This window comes from Salvelinus sp. IW2-2015, linkage group LG13, assembly GCF_002910315.2.
Source record: "Salvelinus sp. IW2-2015 linkage group LG13, ASM291031v2, whole genome shotgun sequence".
Classification (NCBI taxonomy): Eukaryota; Metazoa; Chordata; class Actinopteri; order Salmoniformes; family Salmonidae; genus Salvelinus; species Salvelinus sp. IW2-2015.
In genome coordinates this window covers 42,880,912-42,898,385 of record NC_036853.1, presented here as the reverse complement: position 1 = coordinate 42,898,385, position 17,474 = coordinate 42,880,912, and the positions used below count along the sequence as shown (strand labels likewise).

Below are 17,474 nucleotides of genomic sequence, written 5' to 3'. Positions count from 1 at the left end.
CTCCCGAGATTAGGCTGGTGTAACCAATGTGAAATGGCTAGCTAGTTCAGGGTGCGCACTAATAGCGTTTCAAACGTCACTCGCTCTGAGACTTGGAGTAGTTGTTCCCCTTGCTCTGCCATGGGTAACGCTGCTTCGAGGGTGGCTTGTTGTCAATGTGTCCTCGTTCGAGCCCAGGTAGGAGCGAGGAGAGGACGGAAGACTATACTGTACACTGGCATACTAAAGTGCTTATAAAGACATCCAATAGTCAAAGGTATATGACATACAATGGTATAGAGAGAAATAGTCCTATAATTCCTATAAAACTACAACCTAAAACTTCTTACCTGGAATATTGAAGACTCATGTTAAAAGGAACACCAGCTTTCATATGTTCTCATGTTCTGAGCAAGGACTTAAACGTTAGCTTTCTTCCATGGCACTATTGCAACTTTGAGAATTTCCCCAACACTTTGTTTTTGCATTATTTAAACCAAATTGAACATGTTTCATTATTTATTTGAGGCTAAATTGATTTTATTGATGTATTTTATTAAGTTAAAATAAGTGTTTATTCAGTATTGTTGTAATTGTCATTATTACAAATAAATAAATAAAAATCGGCCGATTAATCTGTAACGGCATTTTTGGTCCTCCAATAATCGGTATCGGTGTTGAAAAATCATAATCGGTCGACCTCTAATTTCAAGGCCTACCTTCAAACTCAGTGCCTCTTCGCTTGACATCATAGGAAAATCAAAAGAAATCAGCCAAGACCCGAGAAAAAAAATTGTAGACCTTCACAAGTTTGGTTGATCCTTGGGAGCAATTTCCAAACGCCTGAAGGTACCACATTCATCTGTACAAACAATAGTACGCAAGTATAAACACCATGGGACCACGCATGGGGACAAAGATGGTACTTTTTGGGGAAATGTCCTCTGGTCTGATGAAACAAAAATAGAACTGTTTGGCCCTAATGACCATCGTTATGTTTGGAGGAAAAAGGGAGAGGCTTGCAAGCCGAAGAACACCATCCCAACCATGAAGCACAGGGGTGGCAGCATCATGTTGTGGGGTGCTTTGCTGCAGGAGGGATTGGTGCACTTCACAAAATAGATGGCATCATGAGGAGGAAAATTATGTGAATATATTGAAGCAACATCTCAAGACATCAGTCACGAAGTTAAAGCTTGGTCGCAAATGGGTCTTCCAAATGGACAATAACCCCAAGCATACTTCCAAAGTTGTGGCAAAATGGCTTAAGGACAACAACGTCAAGGTATTGGAGTGGCCATCACAAAGCGCTGACCTCAATCTTATAGAAAATTTGTGGGCAGAACAGAAACAGCGTGTGYGAGCAAGGAGGCCTACAAACCTGACTCAGTTACACCAGCTCTGTCAGGAGGAATGGGCCAAAATTCACCCAACTTATGGTGGGAAGCTTGTGGAAGGCTACCTGAAACGTTTGACCCAAGTTAAACAATTTAAAGACAATGCTACCAAATACTAAATGAGTGTATGTAAACTTCTGACCAACTGGGAATGTGATGAAAGAAATAGAATATTAAATAAACCATTCTCTCTACTACTATTCTGACATTTCACATTCTTAAAATAAAGTGGTGATGCTAAATGACCTAAGACAGGGAATTTTTACTAGGATTAAATGTCAGGAATTGTGAAAAACAGAGTTTAAATGTATTTGGCTAAGGTGTATGTAAACTCCCGACTTCAACTGTATTTTAAACTATTTCACATAGAACTGAAAATGAACGTGGCTTAAATGTCAGACAAAGACGCCTTTTTATTGTATTGTCAACTATATTTTGCTTAGTGGACAGGAACCACCAGGAACTTCTTTGAATTCTTTAGAAATGCATCCTTCCTTGTTTTCTGGAGGTACACACAAATGTAGCTGTCAGCAAGGTACCATCCTATTACTTTCACAGATCCAACCAATTCACATCTGTGATTACTTCAAGGAAGGTAAGAACGAAGTATTCATATAGGGTACAGTTTTAATCGATCCAGAGCATCCCAAACGTGCTCAATGGGTGACATGTCTGGTGAGTATACTGTACAGACCATGGAAGAAGTGGGACATTTTCCGATTCCAGGAATTGTGTACAGATCCTTGCAACATGGTGCCGTAAAGTATCATGCTGAAACATGAGGTGATGGCGGCGGATGAATGGCACGACAATGGGCCTCAGGATCTCGTTACGGTATCTCTGTGCATTAAAATTGACATCGATAAAATGCTATTGTATTCATTGTTTATAGTTTCTGCCTGCCCATACCATAATCCCACAGCAACACAGGGCACTCTGTTCGCAACGCTGACATCAGCGAACTGCTCGCCCACACGATGCCATACATGCTGTCTGCCATCTCCCCAGTACAGTTGAAACCGGGATTCGTCTGTGAAGAACACACTTCTCCAGCGTGCCAGTGGCCATCAAAGGTGAGCATTTTCCCACTGAAGTCGGTTACAACGCCAAACTGCAGTCAGGTCAAGACCCTGGTGAGGATGATGAGCATGCAGATGAGCTTCCCTTAGAAATTATTTGGTTGTGCAAACCCACAGTTTCATCAGTTGTACAGGTGGCTGGTCTCAGACGATCCTGCAGGTGAAGAAGCTGGATGTGGAGTTCTTGGGCTGGCATGGTTACATGTGGTCTGCGGTTGTGGGGCTGGTTGGACATACTGCCAAMTTCTCTAAAACAACCTTGGATGCAGCTTATGGTAGAGAAATTCGCATTCAATTCTCTGGCAAAAGCTCTGGTGGACATTCATGCACTCAGCATGCCAATTGCATGCTTCCTCAACTTGAGACATCTGTGGCACTTTGTTGTGACAAAACTGCACGTTTATTGTCCCCAGCACAAGGTGCACCTGTGTATCGATCATGCTGTTTAATCAGCTTCTTGATATTCTACACCTGTCAGGTGGATGGATTATCTTGGCAAAGGAGAAATGGTCACTAACAGGGATGTAAACAAATTTGTGCACAACATTTGAAAGAAATACGCTTTTTGGAACATTTCTGTGATCTTTTATTTCAGCTCATGAAACATGGGAGCAACACTTTACATGTTGCGTTTATATTTTTGTTCAGTATAGGTCGCTGATGTTGGCTAATAAATTAGCTAGCTTGTCAAGCAGTCAAGCAAGGAGATCATGTAGCTAGTTAGTCTGTGATGAAACATCACAACTTAAACAAGTCAAACTCCAAGGTTAGAATGTTTTTATATTTCATGCCCAAAACATCTCTATAATGAATTGTATTGCACAACAATGATTTGGTTTTAAATTATTTTGAGATGACTTCTACATTAAATTTAAAATATGCTAAACGGGGGAGATTTTTTTTCATCCAAAAATGTTTTGTTTTTTAAATTGGCTGTTTAAACAAAAGCAACATGAAATAAAACCTTTARAACGTACCATGGTGTCATTAAAAACATTGACCATGAACTACATTATTGATTATACCCCATTTCACAGTCCTATCTGACACTTCACACAACAATACCAGATGGAGAAGCATCTCACAGAAATGTGCATGCCATATGGATATGCAGATCACTCACACCTCAACCCATGATTCAAGGGGAAAGAAAAATCTGTGATGGGAGGGTTTCAAAGATTTAGCTCCAACAACATCCCATTGCTTACTATTTCAGCCCTTGGTTGTACTAAAATCCTAATATTACCATTTTAATTAATAAATAACCAACCACCATAATGCGGTTGGTTATTCCAATATTGGAATAACCAATATTCCAATATTGTCTTTACCCTTTTACTATGTCACTTCAACTTTTTTATGTTTTATTTCACAAGCATTACAGAACACAGACACTCACAAACTCAACCCTTTGTCATCACATATTCCATATCCATAGAAACCCAATAGTAGCCTTGGAAAAATGTGATCTTKGAAGAAACCAAGACCTTTACTAACCCTCACGTACAACTTCACACATGCTTGCCAACATCTGACAAGATGGTGAATTAGGGATGGTAGTGGTTGTGGTAGGGGGTGCTGTCAGACTCACCTGGCATTTGGTAGCCCCTGGGGGGACCTGGTGAGATGTGGGGTGGAGGAGGGGGAGTGTGGTGGTGTTTCTGCTGGAGACGGAAGTCCTTCTCGCTCCGGGAGCGAGTGCGCTCCGGCAGCCGCTCGGACAGGTCCGAACTGGGCCAGGCCTGCCGCAAATTGGTGCTGCGGGTCTTTTTCATAGCGACCCCAGGGGCAAGCGGCTTGCCACGGGGCTACTACTGTGTTCGGGGGGAGGCCAACCTGAGGCTTAGTGCCTCCCCCACACCAGGCTGCATCACATCCGGCCGTGATTGGGAGTCCCATAGGGCGACGCACAATTGGCCCATCGTCGCCCGGATTTGGCCGGGGTAGGCCGTCATTGTAAGTAAGAATTTGTTCTTAACTGACTTACCTAGCTAAATAAACCTTAAATTTAAAAATTGTAAAAATCATCAGGGATGCCCGGTGCAAGGGATCAGGCGAGAGACATGACGGAGGACCAGCGTGCACGCTTGCATACACACACACGCACGTTCTCATTCACAGGCAAACTACTACAGCCGCCCCTCAATCCAGACTGCGGTGGATTGGCATCTGCTGCGTTTTCCCAGGCTGATCCATTGCGGCGGAGGCGGTGATGGTTGCACGAGGCATCACCCTTTTTTTATGTCAGCGATCAGTCCAAACCACCATTTGTAGCATCCCTGTTCGCATGCGTCGGGAGGCACATTACGTAGCCGCTATGCTGCGGGAGGGGAGGGGATGGCAGGGGTAAGGATGAAGGAAATGGGGCATGGGAGGCAGGGAGAGAGAATGGCGAGGAGAGATGGAGGTGTGGGAAAGGAAGGTTGGAGGGGGGTTGGTTAAGGTGAATGGTATTTTTTTGGGTGGAGGGGGAAGAGAGGGGTAGAGAATCGGCAGCTTAGCTGTCGAGGCTCTTCTCCACAATAGCTCAATTCACCATGGGAGCTATAGGGCTCGCTCGGCCGAGCCCCGGAAAACAAAAGAGCCCCCCCTTTGAGGAAAAAAGGAGAAAGAATAGCGCCCTTTATCCTGACCTCCACAGAAAAACTCTATAGATTGCAGAGTGTAGCGGAGGCCAAATCCACCGCGCAAGACCCGCTCGTCCTCGACGACACCACACCGAGAAAGGGTGGGGAGAGAAAAAAAGATGGAGCGCATAGAAATAAAACAAATCCCAGAATAGATATCCTCCTCCTCTCTCGTGAAAATCCAATACGAGAATCCAATCCTAAGAGGCTCGTTGGAGCATCCATTCATTCAACCGACAGGGCTGCAGCTAACTCCAGTCAACGGCCAATGTCTTTCAACGCTAACCACCGCAGCTGCCACTGCTCCCAGAACCTCAAGAAAGGGTGTGTGTGTGTGCGTGCGTGCCCACTGTGCGAGATTCTGCGTGAGCATGCGTGTGTCTGTGTCTGGGTGACTGAGACAAGGGGAGGGGTAGGGGAAGCAGAGAGCGAGTGAGAGAGAGACCGAGGACACAAGTATAGTGGAGAAGAAGAAAAAAACATCCACACACACAAAAATGCAGCAGCCACATGTGTCCTGCAAGCAATTTATTAAGGGACTAATGATGAGAGCCTCTGGCTGAGTGTTTTTTTTAACCACCCCCCTCGCTCTTTCTCTCCATCCCTCTCTAACTCTCTCTCTCAGCTGTGCAGTGCCACTGCAGGAAAGGGGGCTGGATAAGCATGAGACCATCTCCCACTCTACCCTCTTGAGACATGTCCCATGCTAATTGAGGAACTGTTCTGCATTACATGCAACTGAACAACCCCCAAAGCTTGGCTCCGCCCCCAGCTTCTGGCCCAGCCTATGAAAGCTCTGCTGTTAGATGAAATGGTTCAAATGATTAGCCCCTCTATATTACCACTGTATAACAATGAATGCTATTAAATAATACAACAAAAATACCATCAAGGATTTGATTCATCAATATTATTTTAATTTAACCTTTATTTAACTAGGCAAGTCAGTTAAGAACAAATTCTTATTTTACAATGACAGCCTACCCCAGCCAAACCCAGACTACGCTGGGCCAATTGTGCACCGCCCTATGGGACTCTCAATCACAGCTGGTTGTGATACAGCCTGGAATTGAACCAGGGTCTATAGTGATGCCTCTAGCACTGAGATGCAGTGCCTTAGACCGCTGCGCCACTCGGGAGCCCCTACTTACATTGATTTCACATTTCTTAWTTCTATTCAAAACCGCATATAGTTTTACTTGGCTTACAATTGTTAAATGGGCTCCTGAGTGGTGCAGTTGTCTAAGACACAGCATCTCAATGCAAGAGGAGTCACTGCAGTGCCTGGTTCAAATCCAGGCTGCATCACATCTGGGTGTGATTGGGAGTCCCATAGGGCGGTGCACAATTGGCCCAGTGTCGCTGGGGTAGGCCATCGTTGTAAATAATAATTTGTTCTTAACTGACTTTCCTAGATAAATAAATAAAAAACTAAACAACAGGGATTCTTCCTTCAAATGTCATGCTTAGGACTTCTTTCCCCTATTCCCACTTGTGAGTGATTCCACTAAAGACAACTTAAAGGTGTCATCACGATCATACAGTAAGACCTCATCTACATTTATGTAGCCTACAGAAGCCAATTTTCTTGTATTTAATAAATGTTGTAGTTCAACAACAATGTTTGGTAGACCAGTCAGTCCTTAGCTCTGAGGTTTGTATCTTTGAGGTTCTACTGTAGATTAAATCATCATAGACCAAAAGGCAAGGATTTAAAGGTAATACTTGGAGTCGGGAGTTCCCCTGAAGTCTACATGAGTTTTCCAGATGTAATACAATTTCAGGGAAGATGAGAGGGATTAGAGGCATGATGATATGCAGCTTCCCCCAACCCACGGACCCCAAACACACTCAGGTTGAACAACTGATGTACAACTTACTTGATGCAAAGGTTTTGATACAACTGATATTGTTGTGATACAATGGAGAGTTTGTCTGCACACAAAATGTTTACACAACAATTGTGCAGTGTCTCCACAACACTTGTGTAATTCGTTTTATGCAGACAAACTCTGTTGTATCACAAAAGTTGTGCCAGATGTGTTGTACATCAGTTGTACAACTTGAGTATGTACAGAGCCAAAGGTGTTTAATCCTTTTCCCCTCAAAATTGATTTTTTTTTGTATTTCAAGGACGTTAATAATTAATACGGGCCATGGCAGAGACAAATTAATGAGATCAGAGAGGCTTCTACACACACACACGCGCACACACACACACACCTAATTAGATTAAACTTTTTGGGGGGCGAATTCAATGTAACGTTGCTATTATCAGGCATCATCCTCCATGAGTCATGGCGTGAACTCTTGGTTATTCTTGACTACTTCTGCACCATGGAGTACATTTAATCACAGATGAAAAACCAATATCATGTTATTTATGAAAAACAAAACAAATTAACATACTCAAAATTACATGCATGAATTTGGTTGTAAATGTCAGGGGCACATAAGAAGTTTTTATCTCAATGTCAAATCATTTCTGGGTAACAATTAAGTGCCTTACCGTAATATTTATCCATTAAAATTGTCAAAAATAAACCAAAAAACACACAAAAAACTATTTCTCAAGCAAGAATTTGGCTTGGACTGTCTAGGAGTGGTCCTTAGAGTGAGTGACCTAATTGGAGGGGCCAAATTGGAGGGATGTGTAACCTGAAAACTAGCTGTTATTGGCAGATAGGTTTGGAAATCTTTTTGTTATTGGTCTATTAACTTACACTGCCTGGTAATGTCACTAGGCAGGCCATAACTCCACCCATGCAAAACCTGTTGTAGAATGTATTTTCAACCAGCAACTATCAGGAAACTATCAGGAAATAACACTGATAAAATGTTCCACACTTGTGCAGTGTTAGTTTCAGGTGACATACATTTTCCCCCCAAAAATTCCTTTCCTTTCTACTATGTTAAATCCCATCTAGGGACCGATGGGATTTAAATTAGTGCAAGTTAAAGCATGATGGTGCAATGCATCTGAATGTTAATGATTCAAGGTGTTAATGTTTTAATTGTATCTGTCCCTTTATAATAATAACAATATATTTTTGTTATTATTATAAACAACAAGACCATATCTGTCCGAAACAGATATCAACAGTAACCAAATCTGCCAAGCTTGCTGTTTTTGGCTCTTGCCAATATGCATCCTCCCGCATATCCACAGCATAGGATACCCTCAAAGGAAAAAAGCTGAATCGTTAGCAAGGATGCTTATTCTGTGGGTAAGTAAACTAAACCACATTTAGGCTAGTTATACAGTACATAAAAGACACACTATATATGATATTAATCTTGTGCCCCCAACTATAAACCCACTTTTGGATATAAAATCAAATTTTATTTGTCACATGCGCCGAATACAACAGAAAAATGCTTACTTACAAGCCCTTAACCAACAATGCAGTTAAGAAAAATACCTTAAAAATGTAAGAAATAAAAGTAACAAATAATTAAAGAGCAGCAGTAAAATAACAATAGCGAGGCTATATACAGGGGGTACTTGTACAATGTGCGGGGACACCGGTTAGTCGAGGTAATATGTACATGGAGGTAGAATTATTAACGTGACTATGCATAGATAATAACAGAGAGTAGCAACAGCGTATAAAGAGGGGGGGGCAATGCAAATAGTCTGGGGTAGCCATTTGATTAGCTGTTCAGGAGGTCTTATGGCTTGGGGGTAGAAGCTGTTTAGAAGCCTCTTGGACCTAGACTCGGCTCTCCGCTACCGCTTGCCATGCGGTAGCAGAGAGAACAGTCTATGACTAGGGTGGCTGGAGACTTTGACAATTTTTAGGGCCTTCCTCTGACACCACCTGGTATATAGGTCCTGGATGGCAGGAAACTTGGCCCCAGTGATGTACTGGGCCATACACACAACCCTCTGTAGTGCCTTGTGGTCGGAGGCCGAGCAGTTGCCATACCAGGCAGTGAAGCAACCCATCAGGATGCTCTCGATGGTGCAGCTGTATAACTTTGAGGATCTGAGGACCCATGCCAAATCTTTTTAGTCTCGTGAGGGGGAATAGGCGTTGTCGTGCCCTCTTCACGACTGTCTTGGTGTGCTTGGACCATGTTAGTTTGTTGGTGATGTGGACGCCAAGGAACTTGAAGCTCTCAACCTGCTCCACTACAGCCCCGTCGATGAGAATGGGGGTGTACTCGGCCCTCCTTTTCCTGTAGTCCACAATCATCTCCTTTGTCTTGATCACATTGAGGGAGAGGTTGTTGTCCTTCCACCACACGGCCAGGTCTTTGACCTCCTCCCTATAGGCTGTCTCGTCATTGTCGGTGATCAGACCTACCACTGTTGTGTCATCGGCAAACTTTATGAGGGTGTTAGAGTCGTGCCTGGCCGTGCAGTCATGAGTGAGCAGGGAGTACAGGAGGAGACTGAGCACGCACCCCTGAGGGGCCCTGTGTTGAGGATCAGCGTGATGGTTGTGTTGTTACCTACCTTTACCACCTGGGGGCGGCCCGTCACGAAGAACAGGATACAATTGTAGCGGGAGGTGTTAGTGATGAGCTTTGAGGGTACTATGGTGTTGAAAACTGAGCTGTAGTCAATGAATAGCATTCTCACATAGGTGTTCATTTTGTCCAGGTGGGAAAGGGCAGTGTGGAGTGCAATAGAGATTGAATCATCTGTGGATCTGTTGGGGCGGTATGCACATTGGAGTGGGTCTAGGGCTTCTGGGATAATGGTGTTGTGAGCCATGACCAGCCATTCAAAGCACTTCATGGCTACAGACGTGAGTGCTACGAGTCGGTWGTCATTTAGGTAGGTTACCTTAGTCCCTGTGCCCAAGAACACTATGGTGGTCTGCTTGAAACATGTTGGTATTACAGACTCAGTCAGGGACAGGTTGAAAATGTCAGTGAAGACACCTGCCAGTTGGTCAGCGCATGCTGGCAGTACACGTCCTGATAATCCGTCTGGCCCTGCGGCCTTGTGAATGTTGACCAGTTTAAAGGTCTTACTCACATCGGCTGCGGAGAGCGTGATCACACAGTCATCCAGAACAGCTGGTGCTCTCACATGCATGTTTCAGTGTTACTTGCCTCGAAGCGAGCATAGAAGTAATTTAGCTCATCTGGTAGGCTCGTGTCACTGGGAAGCTCGTGGTGGTGCTTCCCTTTGTAGTCTGTATTAGTTTGCAAGCCCTGCCACATCCGAGGAGTGTCAGAGCCGGTGTAGTACGATTCGATCTTAGTCCTGTATTGACGCTTTGCTTGCTTGATGGTTCGTCGGGGGGTATAGCGGGATTTCTTATAAGCTTCCGGGTTAGAGTCCCGCTCCTTGAAAGCGGCAGCTCAACCCTTTAGTTCAGTGCAGATATTGCCTGTAATCCATGGCTTCTGGTTGGGGTATGTACGTACAGTCACTGTGGGGACGATGTCATCAATGCACTTATTGATGAAGCCAGTGACTGATGTGGTGTACTCCTCAATGCCATCGGAATAATCCCGGAAAATATTCCAGTCTGTGCTAGCAAAACAGTCTTTTAGCTTAGCATCTGCTTCATCTGACCACTTCTTTATTGACCGAGTCACTGGTGCTTCCTGCTTTAGTTTTTGCTTTTAAGCAGGAATCAGGAGGATAGAATTATAGTCAGATTTGCCAAATGGAGGGTGAGGGAGAGCATTGTACGCATCTCTGTGTGTGGAGTAACGGTGGTCGCGAGTTTTTTTCCCCTCTGGTTGCACATTTAACATGCTAATAGAAATGAGGTAAAACGGATTTAAGTTTCACTGCATTAAAGTCCCCGGCCACTAGGAGCACCGTCTCTGGATGAGCGGTTTCCTGTTTTCTTATGGCGGTATACAGCTCATTGAGTGTGGTCTTAGTGCCAGCATCAGTCGGTGGTGGTATGTAAGACAGCTAAGAAAAATGCATATGAAAACTCACTAGGTAGATAGTGTGGTCTACAGCTCATAATGAGATACTGTACCTCAGGCGAGCAAAACCTCGAGACTCCCTCGCCCTCCATTACTTTATTTTTGACTTAACTTMTTTTTCTTAAAACTGCATTGTTGGTTATGGGCTTGTAAGAAAGCATTACACCTGTTGTATTCGGCACATGTGACAAATACAATTTGATCCTGTTTTCTGCTAACAAAGCCTGCAGTACCGCGGTCGGCCTTGAACTCCGTGGCTTCAATGAGAGCGGGCAGTAGTTCTCTCATGGTATGGCCACACAGATGCTGTGCCTGCAAATTCTGATTAAACCAATGTTTTTTTTAATGTGAGTCATCTGTTGCCAGATGAATGTCAACAGAGATGATTGTCCATAAAATAGTTGCACAATATGGTTGCCTTAAAGTATACAACTGGTCCCCAAAAAGTAGAGATGGGCTGACAGACAAAAACGAACAACAATGGACGTCATATACAATTTCATCTGTGTTCATGCATCTCAATGTGGTCGTACCTGTAGGCCATCGGCACACTGGGACTTTGTGTCTGACAGTCCGTTGCCAAATAGTTGACTTGAGTTGTACCTTTGACGAACAAAAACGGACAATGATGTACGTCAAATATGATTTTATCCGTGTTCATGCGTTTGAGTGTGGTCATAGCCTCCTCTCAGTAGCTTAAGGTACCCTACTTTGCCCTCTAATGGTAGTACATGACCTTACGTGGTTCCTGCCATCACAGCAGACTATAACATGTGGCGACACCATGTCAACAGAAAAAACCCTATGACTGACTGTACAGTATGCCTAAAAGGCACAGCTATTGACACTTTTGTCACACTTTCAAACGTGTTTTGGGTTAGACAAATTGATCAGTCACAGCTTAGCCTTCCACCTACAGTACCAATCAAAAGTTTGGATGCACCTACTCATTCAAGGATTCTTCTTTATTGTAGAATAATAGTGAAGACATCAAACTATGAAATAACACACATGGAATCATGTAGTAATCAAAAAAGTGTTAAATCAAAATATATTTTAGATTCTTCAAAGCAGCCACCCTTTGCCTTGATGACAGCTTTGCACACTCTTGGCATTCTCTCCACCAGCTTCACCAAGAATGCTTTTCCAACAGTCTTGAAGGAGTTATTGTTGACTGCTTTTCCTTCACTCTGCGGTCCAACTCATCCCAAACCATCTCAATTGGGTCGAGGTCGGGTGATTGTGGAGGCCATATCATCTGATGCAGCACTTCAATTTTTATTTATTTATTTAACTAGGCAAGTCAGTTAAGAACAAATTCTTATTTACAATAACAGCCTACTCCGGCAAACCCCGACAACACTGGGCCAATTGTACGCCGCCCTATGGGACTCCCAATCACGGCCAGACATGATACAGCCTGGATTCAAACCAGGTACTATAGTGAAGCCTCTTGCACTGAGATGCAGTGCCTTAGACCGCTGCGCCACTCGGGAGCCCATCACTCTCCTTCTTGGTCAAATAGCCCAGCCTGGAGGTGTGTTGGGTCATTGTCCTGTTGAAAAACAAATGATAGTCCCACTAAGCGAAAACCAGATGGGATTGCATATCGCTGCAGAATGCTGTGGTAGCCATGGTGGTTAAATGTGCCTTCAATTCAAAATAAATCACAGACCATGTCACTAGCAAAGCACCCCTACACCATCACACCTCCATGCTTCAAGGTGGGAACCGCATATGCAAAGATAATCCGTTCACCTACTCTGCGTCTCACAAAGACACTGCTTTTGGAACCAAAAATCTCAAATTTAGACTCATCAAACCAAAGGACAGATTTCCACCGGTCTAATGTCCATTGCTCGTGTTTATTGGCCAAAGCAAGTCTCTTCTTATTATTGGTGTCCTTTAGTAGTGGTTTCTTTGAAGCAACTCGACCATGAAGGCCTGATTCACGCAGTCTCCTCTGAACAGTTGATGTTGAGATGTGTCTGTTACTTGAACTCTGTGAAGCATTTATTTGGGCTGCAATTTCTGGGGCTGGTAACTCTAATGAACTTATCCTCTGTAGCAGAGGTAACTCTGGGTCTTCTTTTCCTGTGGCGGTCCTCATGAGAGCCAGTTTCATCATAGCGCTTGATGGTTTTTGCGACTGCACTTGAAGAAACTTTCCGGATTGAGTGACCTTTATGTCTTAAAGTAATGGTGGACTGTTGTTTCTCTTAGCTTATTTTAGATGTTCTTGCCATAATATGGACTTGGTCTTTTACCAAATAGGGCTGCTATCTTCTATATACCACCCCAACCTTGTCACAACACAACTGATCGGCTCAAACGCATTAAGAAAAAATGAAATTCCACAAATGAACTTTTAACAAGGCACACCTGTTAATTGAAATGCATTCCAGGTGACTACCTCATGAAGCTGGTTGAGGGAATGCCAAGAGTGTGCAAAACTGTCATTAAGGCACTTTTGTTACTACATGATTCCATGTGTGTTATTTCATAGTTTTGATGTCTTCACTATTATTCTACATTGTAGAATATAGTAAAAAATAAATAAAAACCCTTGAATGAGTAGGTGTGTCCAAACTTTTGACTGGTACTGTATACTTATTCACACCCAGTTCTTGTAGGAAATGCAAACTTGTAATATATTTTAGTTTTTAAAAGGCTTTTAAAGTTTTTAATTTCCACTTTGTGACATTTCAGACTTGATTTGCCATAACGAAAAATGTATAAACCCCTACAATAATCCACATAATAATYCACATTTCCTGTTGCTTCAGGATTATTTTCCTGCTGTAGCAAACTGTCCGAAGTAAGATCCTACATCTGTACGGCCCGCAACAATACGTTTCCACAGACTGACACTGCGACTGTGCATTGGCCAGAAAGAACTTGGCCAACCACTCCAGAAACGGAGCCTTCCTTAAAGCACGTTTGTTTTTGTTGAAGACTCTCAAAGGGCTCTTTTGAGTGTGAACGCAGCCCCCAGCTCACAATGGAGCCCCCAGTCATTGTCTCTCTAGCGTGGCGGCCATTGCTTGCTGCAGAGCCTGCTGACTCATAAGTATAGATGGAGGGAGGAATGAGGGAGGGATGAAAGAGGAGATGAGGGAGGGAGGGGGATGGAGGGGACGGTGTCAAATTTGCTGAAGTTCATTCATACCAAAGAGAAAATAGGAGAGGAAGAGAGGAGGAGGAGGAGGAGGGAGACGCAACACACCAGCCATCTTATTTCTCAATCGCGCTGCAACAGCGCTCGTAGCCATGACAACCCAGTCCGATGATCTCATAGCTGCTACCGAGTGCCATCCCTTAAAAGAGCCAAGAGTTGTTGTTGGAGCTATAGACACAGAACAGACTACCGACAAAACAGACAGAGCCAGGCACAGGCAGACAGCAGACGCAAGGAAACGCAATACAAAAGACATTTTGAGGCTGCTGTATGAGAAATAGGCATTGTAGAGTACAACAATGTTCAAATGTATTTATAAAGCCACTTTTACATCAGCCGATGTCACAAAAAAGTGCTGTACAGAAACCCAGCCTAAAACCCCAAACAGCAAGCAATGCAGATGTCAAAGCACGGTGGCTAGGAAAAACTCCCTAGAAAGGCAGGAACCTAGGAAGAAACCTAGAGAGGAACCAGGCTCTGAGGAGTGGACAGTCCTCTTCTGGCTGTGCCGGGTGGAGATTATAACAGTACATGGCCAAGATGTTCAAACGTTCTAAATGACCAGCAGGGTCAAATAATAATAATCACAGTGGTTGTAGAGGGTGCAACAGGTCAGCACCTCAGGAGTAAATGTCTGTTGGCTTTTCATAGCCGATCATTCAGAGTTAGAGACAGCAGGTGTGGTAGAGAGAACGAGTCGAAAACAGCAGGTCCGGGACAAGTTCAGATCAATTCAGTTCCACACCAGTGAGCCAGATACATAGCTGCTGTATTTGAATTACATGTAATTACTCATTTGAAACAGCATTTGTTGAGTATTTGGAATGTACTTTGAAACACTATTAAATACATAGTTTGCAAGCATTTGGGATTTGTGTGTGTGTGTGTGTGTGTGTGTGTGTGTGTGTGTGTGTGTGTGTGTGTGTGTGTGTGTGTGTGTGTGTGCGTGCGTGCGTGCGTGCGTGCGTGCGTGCGTGCGTGCGTGCGTGCGTGCGTGCGTGCGTTAAAGCCATAGTCTGTAAAATGTCCAGTAATTTCAATTGAGTAAACACTGTAAACCTCTAGAGTTGTTTAAAGAATATGACTTAATACATTAGTACAGCTCTCTTACTTGGTGATAACCAAAGTTGTCTTATGGCACTTGAACAGTTTATAAACAGATGATGACTATTAAATTACAACAAAAAGTTATATTTCTATGAACTGTCTGGGGCTCGAGTGGCGCAGCGGTCTAAGGCACTGCATCTCAGTGCTAGAGGCGTCACTACAGACCCTGGTTTGTTCATGGGCTGTATCACAAACGGCTGTGATTGGGAGTCCCATAGGGCAGTGCACAATTGGTCCGGGTTAGGGGAGGGTTTGGCCGGGGTAGGCCGTCATTGTAAAATAAGAATTTGTTCTTAACTGACTTGCCTGGTTAAARAAAACTAATATAATTAATTGAGCACAGATCAGGCACTATTGGCAAATGAAAATGTAGTGTGACGCATTTGCAATGTTTACATTTTGATTGGTGGTAAGGCCCACTCTTTAATAGTTGGTCCACCTTACAAGGTGTGCCTTTAGTATTTGCTCTTAAATGTGCATCTGGTCATGCAGAACTCAAAAGATGGGCCACTGGTCATATGCAACCAGGTGTTGTGCCCTCTGGTGGCTGCTATCCCCTTAGTTGAATCATCCCCTTAGCTGGCGAATCAGAAGTACAGTGTTAGAAGAGGCCTTAGAAGAAACATTGTGCACTGGGCCTTTATTCCTCGCCTTTCTTTTTCTACAGCAATGGAGACCAAAAGCCCACAGCAAGAGGCATGTTAATTAAAAATAAAAATAAAAAATTCACTAACAAGATAGAATTCTCCTTGGTTAATAAACCAAGTGGACAGACGGTTAAAGATACATGCATGAATAATTATATTATATGCCTAATTACAAATCAGCTCCTAATACTGCTAAACCAATTATGTATWATAAATAGTAACAAGACAAGTAAACTCGCCATTCGGCTGGGGTAATTCATCAGTAATCATCTTCAGGTTTTAAGCAAGGTGACTTTAGCGACAAAATGCAATACTAGCAATCTCACCCTGCTAAATTAAAAGCCTATGGGGCCGGTTTCCCAGACAGAGATTCTCCATTCAGAATGCTTTTTAGTCCTGGACTAAACTTAATCTGTCCAGTTGACGAGACACAGATTAAGCCTTGTCCTGGACTAAGAAGCATGTTCAATGGAGAATTTCTAAATTCTAGAATTTCTATGGAACCGGTGTATGGGAATCATGCACTATAGGTCAAAATATGGTCAGCATTAGGCTAGGGACCAACTTCCCCTTTGGGCCGAAATTGAAAAGAGTAAGTACGTGTGTGTGAGAAAACAAAATACTATTTATTATGCCTAATTCAATGTGCAACCACATCTGCAGAGCTACTGCTACTTGATATCGGCCAATGAGGTCAGTGCAGCTGCAGTATCAACTTCCCTCTATGGCTTTGTCAATGTAGGCTGCCTGGGCAGACAACAATTACAATTCGACACATTTTGGTGCCACGACAAGTGCAGAAACTTTTGCCAAAGTTTATATTCCAAACAAACATTCACAAAAAAGAAAACGCTTTAAACATGTACTAAAAAAACATTTCCAAATGCAGTACTTTTAGTTTTCCGAGTATCCCCATTTGCTGGCATAATCATAGTGAAGGAAGTGTTCTAATGAGGGTAAATACAGAAAACTTTCCATCACACATCAGAGACATCCAGGATGTGGACTATTATTTACAGGTCTGTAATTTTGTATTTCAAATCTACAGTGAACGTTCAAGTAGAAACAGGTTAGTGGATTGAGAAAGCCTTACGAATTAAAAGCATAATTACAACACCTTTATTAAAAAAATTATTCTCACATTGATCTCAGGGGGCAAGCCGACATGTCATGAAGCATAAGGTACTACATCTCTGAGAAACTAAGCCTGCTCCAAGATGTCACACATCACTACTGTATAGATCGCTATAGATTTGGTGTGGGCAATTCTGTGGGTGCAGGTTTTTGGTCTACCCTGCAGTAACACACCTGATTCTACGAATCATCCAATGAATCACTGAATTCCATGAAGGCTCATCGTCTTCCATTAAAACTTAAATTAGTAGAATCGGGTGCTATTGCTTGGCTGGAGCAAAAGCCTGCCCCCACATCGGCGCCCCACAAGGTAAGATTTCCCACACTTTCTCCAAACCTTGTGTTTATTTTCACGTTGTTGTGTCTCAATAGGGCACTAGGCTCTAAATAGGAGTTGAGTGCAAGTGTTGGGTCACTCTGAG

The 17,474-nt window shown here is 43.3% G+C and overlaps 1 protein-coding gene and 1 long non-coding RNA gene across 4 annotated transcripts in view; one reads left to right on the top strand and one right to left on the bottom strand.

The window, feature by feature from the left end:
* Positions 1-17,474, bottom strand: part of LOC111971525 (storkhead-box protein 2) — a 62,259-nt gene that overhangs the window by 39,604 nt on the left and 5,181 nt on the right. Inside the window, exon 1 of one of the 3 annotated variants that reach the window (XM_070446295.1) lies at positions 4,047-5,461. The exons of 1 other annotated variant lie outside the window; for it this stretch is intronic. In XM_070446295.1, the coding sequence (XP_070302396.1) occupies positions 4,047-4,230 (184 nt within the window). In that variant the 5' untranslated portion in view covers positions 4,231-5,461. Of the gene's footprint in view, positions 1-4,046; positions 5,462-17,474 lie in introns of those variants that run through there. One more of the 3 variants, XM_024147420.2, reaches the window with a different exon arrangement.
* On the top strand, positions 4,329-5,967 carry LOC111971527 (uncharacterized). The gene is made up of 2 exons (XR_002878271.2): positions 4,329-4,411; positions 5,708-5,967. It is a non-coding gene; the product is annotated as an uncharacterized lncRNA (long non-coding RNA).